This window comes from Amia ocellicauda, chromosome 3 (genome assembly GCF_036373705.1).
Source record: "Amia ocellicauda isolate fAmiCal2 chromosome 3, fAmiCal2.hap1, whole genome shotgun sequence".
Taxonomy (NCBI): Eukaryota; Metazoa; Chordata; class Actinopteri; order Amiiformes; family Amiidae; genus Amia; species Amia ocellicauda.
Genome location: NC_089852.1, coordinates 46,147,903 through 46,156,557, shown reverse-complemented (window position 1 = coordinate 46,156,557; position 8,655 = coordinate 46,147,903). Strand labels below are relative to the sequence as shown.

The window sequence follows — 8,655 nt, the reverse complement described above, 5'->3', positions numbered from 1 at the left end:
CACCTGCATGAATTAGTGAGAACTACAGCTCTCTTGCTTTGAATACCCCAGTACGAATTCTATTCAATTCATGGGGGTTACAATAAGAAACGCAGGAACAAAGCAGTACAGATATAAACCAATTAGTAAATACAAATAAGATAATGGGTAAATAAAAATACAAATAAATAGTGATAATAAATAGCCTTTGTCACATGTGTGACACTCCCCCCTGCCAGATCAGTTGTCAACCCCTTGCTCTACCACTAATTCCTCCCCTGGGTCTGGAGTCCATCTGGCCAACTAGGCACTAGCCACCACCCAAACCCTTCCCTAGTGTTTGTGGCCTCTGGAAAAACCTCAGTGCTAATGGACTTATTATTATATTTATTTTTAAATAATTACAATTTCAAACATTAGAAAAACTAAACTCACGCATTGCATAACTGCCCCTCTCCTTGAATACCATATTGACAATAGTAGATCTTAGATTAGATTAGTTTAGATTCACTGCTTTAGTTTTAAAATAGTGAATCTAAACATTTAAGAAATAATGTAATAAAAAGTACAATACAGCATTATTTTGAGCATACATACTTTTTTTTTCCTTTTTACTAATCAGTTTTAATTAATTAATTAATTAATTAATTAATTAATTAATTTTAGCCAGAGCGTGGAGCAGAGCAGCTCAAAAAAATATTGCTGTTCCAAATCCCTGATGCAAGCTACAATATATATTTTATTTTATATAACCCAGCTTGACAAAGTAATACATTTTATAGCACTGCCATTGACTGTATTACATGCAGGGCTTTGGAGTTGCAGAATTTTGCCTGGACCTGGAGCAAGGAAAATCTTGTCTGCTCCTTTAAAAAAAGGCTGAAAGCCTCAAACGAGATGGGAAAATTGGAATTACAAATTTAAATTAACTCATTAACAACTAATTTAAATTAATAGCTAGTCTCACAAACACAGTTCACCCATTTACACAAGATTTTCATTATTCGGAGAAATCTTTGCTCCTTAACGACCTTGGTGGTCCAGTTCTAATTTTGGGAAGATTAATGATTTTGATGGGGGAAAGACAAATTTAATTAGATATATTTTAGGCACAGTGATTTATTCTCAAGTGAAAAAGAACAATGGTGCTAGTTATACATTTATGTTTGATTGTTTTATGTTTGATTTTTGTTTGACTGAATGGCTCTTTATTTTTTCATTCTTCATGGTGATCATGGCACAACTTTTGCAGCTCCAAATCCCTGATTACATTAGTGTTAATAAAGTTCTCATGGGCACTTTATCAAGTAAGATCTCAAGTAATAGCTGAGCAAAATCTCAGATATTTTTAACATGTCACTCATGATTTCTGTGTTTTTGTTTCATCAAACAAATGGTTTGGTTCCCCTGATCCTGACTGATCTTACAGCAGTGTGATTATGATATTATCTTAAATAAAAAAATCTTAAAACTGTTGTCAGTGTTTAACACATGCATACAAGAAAGAACTCTCAAGTGCATCCTCACTACACTGAAGAAGAAACAATATAAGGTTTTATGAATTAAACCAAGTTTTACCATTTTTAAAATAATGCTTTTTACATCCAATTAGAAATAAATATTGATGTAAAACATATATGACATGCATTGATTAACTGTATTAATTTAAAAGGGATGTCTAAAATAAAAACATGTGAATGACAAACACCATGCTATTGTTTGGGTGCCACAGCCTTGAATATTCTGAAAAGCTGACTTCTTATTTCCTTTGTTCTGAAGCAGTACACAAAAGGATTCACCAAGCAGGGGCCCAGAGAAGAGAAAATAATGAATACATTACGTTCTGTGACGCTCAACACCAAACCTATGTGAGTTACAATAACTATGACAAATGGAAGAACAAAAACAGAAGCAACTACTATTAAGTGGTTTGAACAAGTGCTGTAGATTTTTTCCTGTCTTCTGAGGGGGCAATTTTAAGCACAGTGAAGATTATCTTAAGGTAGGATATACAAATCATAGCAAAGGAACCAAATAAAATTAAGAAGACAAGAACAGTTGATACAACAAAATATTCATCAGGATTGACACAAGCTGCTAGAACAATAGCACCAAAGTCACAAAATGCAAATGAAAGGGTCGTTCGACAGTAAGGAAGTCTGACAGCTATTCCTGTAAGAACTGCAATAAAGGAAAACCCCAATGTCCACAATGCCACTGTTAATAGCACTATACGAGTCTTAGTGAGGATACTGTGATATCTCAAAGGATTGGAGATTGTAACCAACCGATCATAGGCCATCAAACTAGTGATAAACTTCTCCATTGCAAAAGCTAAGTGGTTCACAGTCATCTGAGTAATACAGGACCTGTAAGAGATTGCAGTGATGCCAGCTAATAGCACCAGGATAATTTTTGGGCTGACGCTGGTGCTGTTGATGATGTCTACAACAGAGAGACTGCAAATGAAGAAGTACATTGGGGTGTGCAGACGCTTGTCCCTTGCGATGATGTAGATGTTTGCGCTGCTGCCCAATAAAATCAGTAAATAAATGATTAAAATGATGCATCCGACTGCCTTTGGATTCTGAGTCCCACTGAAACCAGTGATGTAAAATTCTGTTATGGCTTCAGCTGTAAGGTTTGAAAATGTCATGATCCACAATTACTGTAATCTCCGATTCTGTAAAAAAAATAGCAGTGTAAACATAATATGGAAAAGATGGAAAAGAAAAGAAGATGTACCTCAGTGGACTGTTTATATTATTCTATGAAACAGTGTAAAGAAACTGTTTTTGCATTAGAAAAATTGAGTTCATGTAAATATAATAACATGCTCATGCAAACATAAATTCAGGTTACACTGAATGCATAGTATATTAATATCAATATATAGGCTTCACTGTGGCAAAATATTTTAAAAAATCATTAATGTTCTCTAGTTTCTTAATGTTTTTTCTTCACAATGTAACATTTTTTAAAACACCTTTTTCATTTTGCTAAGTAAATTAATAGAGATTTAGTATGAGACCCATTTGTACCACATGTGACTGAAATAGTGTTGCTCAGTTGTCTTACTTAAGATTAATGTAGCTACTTACATGTCTTTCTCGTATTCTGGTTTCGTGGATATGAGAACTGAGAAGTATTTATTTTGCAGCATGTAAAATGTAGCATGCTCTATACACAAGAGCTCTCATTATAATATAATGAACCAATATTAATTTGCAGTACCTCTAATACATGTAGGAATATCATAATTATAACTCTGTACTTTTGACCTCTGAGACTTTGTTTTTAGAATGTGAGCATGACATCAAAATCTATAGAGACTCACCATCCAAATACTGTGAAAGAGTGACAGTGAAGTCAAAATCAGGGCTCAATCAGAGGTCAAAAGTACTCAGTTATAATTATGATTACTGGAGCAGGCCCAGGTTGGGGTGCCAGAGCATGCCTTGGGCTCTCCATTCAATTGAGAAGTCAGGTCTGCGAACCAGAATCTGCGAGGCCACCGGGGTTCTACCAGCAGAACTGTCGCTCGTTCTAGCCTGATCTTCTCCAGGCCCACCGTGAGAAGGGGGGATGGTGGGAACGTGTAAAGGAGACAGCGTGTTGGTCCCTAGAGTGCCTGAGCAGTCTCAGACGGAGAACCATAGTGAGCATAGTGGACTCTGCTGAGGTGAAGAGATCCGTTGGATCACAAGCAAGTGGAGGTGCCATTCTGAAACCGGGGGACCTCCCCTGTTGGATAGGCCAGGGAGGTGAACTGCTCTAATGGAGAAGAGCCGGGGCTCCGCCCATAGAAGCAGATGGTCCATCCAAACCAGCACGTCTGTCCCATAGGAGTGGCAGCAAATGGCACAGTTCAAGGAGCACAGCTTGTAGTTCCAGGGCGTTGATGTGGAAAGCCTGTGTGGGCGCCATTCATCTGCCTCGGACTCCACATCCATTGCAGATTGCTTGGAGATGTCTGTCGTCTTCAACACTCAGTGGCAGACTGGCCCCAAAGGGCACACCGAGGGTTAAATTGTCACCAACGGAGCACCTTCCAGCACACTGGAGTGACTGTGACTCGGCATGCGCAATTGTAGCAATGATGTATCTGAGGAGACCTGAACCACTGCTGCAGCAGCTTAAATTGTAGCAGGCCGAGGGGGACGGTCTATGATGCAGCCGCCAGGAGACCCAGCAGCCTCTGGTAAAGGGACACCTTGACACAGGAGAGGTAGAGACATGCGCATATGCAGGCAACTCTCTGTGGCACCAGCGGCTCTTCTCTTGATTGACCCAAAGGCCTAATTCAGAGAGATGGACAAGAATTTGCTTTGTGTGTCTTTGAACCTACTCCCTGGAGTGAGAACAGACCGATAATTGAGGACATGGACCCCCTGGCAATGCAAGGGGGCTAACACGACGTCCATGCACTTGGAAGAAGGGGAGAACAGCAAACTCGAACACTCGACCCTCAACGGTGAAGTGGAAAAACTTCCTGTGCGCCTGTGCAATGGAGATGTGAAAGAAGGCATCTTTCAAATCCACCATGGTGAACCAGTCACCAGGCTTGATGGCCTGGGACATGGTGCTCAGGTTGCTTGCCTCTCCAGGGGGGAAGACGATTTCAACACAAAGCACCACACACTGCAACATGTCCCTCACTCGTGTCCACTCCGTACCTTTTTAAGAGGGGTGGGTGTGTCTTAGGGAGCAGTCAACTGATATAATTTGGAGCACCCAGGAGTTCTGGGTGCAGAGGTGCCAATTGGAGAGTTGCCGGGGGGTGTATGGGTGGGCCAGAGGCTGTTGGAAGGCCTCAGGGCTGCGCTGCAAGGGGAGGAGGGGGCAGAGGTTCACCAGCCTTTCTCCTGTTAGGGGTCAGGGCATCGAGCTGGGTGCTTGGCTGCCGGGGGGGGGGGGGGCACCTGCATGCTGGAAAGGCGTTGACAATGGTCAGCAAGAGGGTGGGGCTGTTGCCTGGGAACCGTGGTCGGAGTGCCTCCCTGCTGTCAAGCTGCTGCAGGCTGCCTGCGCTGCTGGGCCTGAGGTGCAACAGGGTAAACCCGGGCCAGCTGCAGGGATTGCTCTCACTCCTGGAGGGTGCGCATTAGGTAAAGGGCCAGCAGGCTTTCCATGTTACAGGGGTGTGCCTTTTGGGCACCCACCTCATAAGCCCTCCGGAGCAGGTTCTCTGTGATGCGACACTGCCTGTTAGTGCAGGCCAAGTAGCGAGGCTCCGCTGACAGCGGAGGTAGGGAGATCAGCGTGGCGATGGTGGAGTTCACGCATGGGAAGTCCATCAGGACCACTTCAGCCACACCTTGGGTCCTGGCATAGGCCTCTCTTGCCCATGCCTGGCAGGGGCCGTCCCCGGGTGGTCCCAGGTCGCTCTGAGCTCCTCTAGGAGGTCCGGAAGCAGCGGGAGGGCCCGTGTGGGCCGCTGCAACCAGTGACAGATACTCCTGGACAGTTACAGATAGTAGCCCAGAACTCCTGGTTCTGTCCCACGGGAGCAGGGGGAGTGTCATCACTCAACGGAGGGGGAGGGGTGGCCGATACTAGCTCCTCCTCCAAATAACACAAATGGAAATTGGCATTCAAGATAGAAAACAGGAGACACTTCTTCACACAAAAAGTTGTCACAATCTGGAACAAACTCCCCAGCGATGTAGTTTGAAGCTGAAAATTTGGGCACATTCAAAAATAGACTGGATAGGATCCTTGGATCACTTAGTTATTAATGGACACCAAACGAGTGAAATGATAAGTGAATAATCAACACAAGTAAACAAATCAAAACAGTGATAGAATACAAAAGTGACAGTTACTCATTTTCCACGATAATAAAAGATATAAGAATTAGAAATCTGTTTTTTTAAAGCTTCAGTATTTTATTTACTTTATTTAACAAAACTGAAATATTTATTATTATTATAATTATTATTATTTTTATTTCTTGGCAGACACCCTTATCCAGCGCGACTTACAACATAAGTGCAATACAAAGTGCAAAAATACAGTTAAGTACAAGGCATCAAACATTACAAATTCAAATTTACATTAAACAGAGCAATTCAAAATATAACACATTTTACAACTTCCAATTTACACAGGTAAGTACAGTAAGTGAGGTCATACAACCTGGAATGTAAAGCTAATTGCTGTCAAGATGTAAGGTCACAGTCAAGGACTATGGGAAAGGGAGCAACGGGGAAATCAATCAATAATACAAGTATTAGTAACGCAAGAAGCATGATAAAATGCTGTGAAGTGCTATCCAATGGGGATTAAAATGATTTATATTACAAGTACTGTCTATTTAAAACATAAACATCTGATTAACCATTTAAACAAGAAAAAGTAGAAAATAGTACATGATGTCTGTGGCGATCCAGGTAGTTTACTTTCCAGCATGTGACTTTAACTCCCTGACAACCAACTTTTGGCCAATCAAAAGTGAGGACATTTCAGATAACAGATCGCTGTAAAATGATGTGAATTTAGGCAGATAAAGAATTTGGCTGAAATTAAATAATCTGGAGATACTTAAAAGTGTAAAGTGAAAATACACTTTCCTTCTTTTGCAAGTGGTTTGCGAGAGATGTGCACTGAGATTATAGAATCACTTCTTTAATTGAGAAAGTAAGAATTACAATTAATTACAAATAATGTATTATGTACTAATAGCTGGTGTGAGAACCAATTTTATTTTATAACTCCCAACACACAACAATACCTATGAAGTTACATATTTTGTTAATTCTTCAAGAAAACTGGACTTAATATCTGGGAGAGTTTAATGGAGAGGGAGAGAGTGATGCAGCTCCATGTCCTCAACTCCAGCTCCAGCACTGCCAGCTCCAGCTCTGCTCCGGGACTGGGATTTGGGAAAATGTTGCACAACTCGCACATAGCTTATCTCACTATGAGTAAGCAAAATATAATTCTAATAGGATATTATGGCACTGTTCAATACATTCTCCCTAAGGACACATGACAAAATGTTCACCTTGTGAATTGCCACTAGAGAAGGACACATTGCAGTGTGTTTGTGCTGCAACTGCTGTTTTGTGCATAAAATCCACCCAGTGTTTGTTCTGATTCTTAAAATGATAATATATATTGATAAGGTGAATGAAATATTTGTCACTGCTGATAGATGTAATTGTAATATGCATCCCAAAAATCATTATTAAATGTTAAGTAATCAATGAACTACTCTAAATCATGACACAATCAGGTGTCTCAAATAAAAAAAACTGTTCACACTGAATGGCAGGCGCCATGCTATTCTTGGGGTGTCACAGCCTTGAATATTCTGAAAAGCTGACTTCTTATTTCCTTTGTTCTGAAGCAGTACACAAAAGGATTCACCAAGCAGGGACCCAGAGAACAGAAAATATTTAATGCAATACGTTCTGTGAGGCTCAACACTAAACCTATGCGTGGTAGAATAATAATGACAAATGGAGGGACAAAAACTGAAACAACTACTATTAAGTGGTTTGAACAAGTGCTGTACATTTTTTTCCTGTCTTCTGAGGGGGCAATTTTAAGCACAGTGAAGATTATCTTAAGGTAGGATATAAAAATCAAAGCAAAGGAACCAAATAAAATGAAGAAGGCAAGAACACTTGATACAACAAAATATTCAACAGTATTGACACAAGCCGCCAGAACCAAAGCACCATAGTCACAAAATGCAGATGAAAGTGTTTTCTGGCAATAAGGAAGTCTGTCAGCTATTCCTGTAAGAACTGCAATAATGGAAAAACCCAGCACCCACGATGCTACTGTTAACAGCACAATATGAGTCTTTGTGAGGATACTGTGATATCTCAAAGGATTGGAGATTGCAACCAACCGATCATAGGCCATCAAGCTAATAGTAAACTTATCCATTACAAAAGCTAAGTTTGAAAGAGTCATCTGAGTAATACAGGACCTGTAAGAGATTGCAGTGATGTCAGCTAATAGCACCAGGATCATTGTTGGGCTGACACTGGAGCTGTTGATGATGTCTACAACAGAGAGACTGCAAATGAAGAAGTACATTGGGGTGTGCAGACGCTTGTCTCTTGCGATGATGTAGATGTTTGCACTGCTGCCCAATAAAATCAGTAAATAAATAATCAAAATGATGCATCCGACTGCCTTTGGATGCTGAGTCTCACTGAAACCAGTGATGTAAAATTCTGTTATGGCTGCAGCTGTAAGGTTTGTAAATGGCATGATCCACAATTACTGTAGTCTCAGATTCTGTAAGAAAAAGAACAGTTTAAAGAAGACAGTATTTCTGTTGTGCTCTATCCATACAATTTATCTCAGTGGACTGTTTATATAATTTTATGATACAGATGAAAATATATTTTTTAGCATCTTAGGAGAAAAATAGTTTATGTAAATGTAATAACATGCTCATGAAAACATAAAATAAGGTTACACACCATGTATAGTATATTATTATCAATAAATAGGCTTCACGGTTCAAAATTATTTGTTTAAATCATTCATGTACTTTAGTTTCTGAATGTTTTTTTATTAAATTATTAGATAGAGATTCAGTATGAAAACCATTTTTACCACATGTGACTGAAATAGTGGTTTAGCTACTTACATGTCCTTCTCATATTCTGGCTTTCTGGATGTAAGAGCTGAGAAATATTTATTGTGAGATTG

At 40.0% G+C, this 8,655-nt stretch overlaps 1 protein-coding gene across 1 annotated transcript; it reads right to left on the bottom strand.

Moving 5' to 3' along the window:
- Nucleotides 1-7,263: 7,263 nt before the first annotated feature.
- On the bottom strand, nt 7,264-8,208 carry LOC136747220 (olfactory receptor 5G26-like). Its single transcript, XM_066700169.1, has one exon. It carries the CDS (start codon nt 8,206-8,208, stop codon nt 7,264-7,266), a length of 945 nt encoding a protein of 314 aa, XP_066556266.1.
- Between the last annotated feature and the right edge of the window lie 447 nt (nt 8,209-8,655).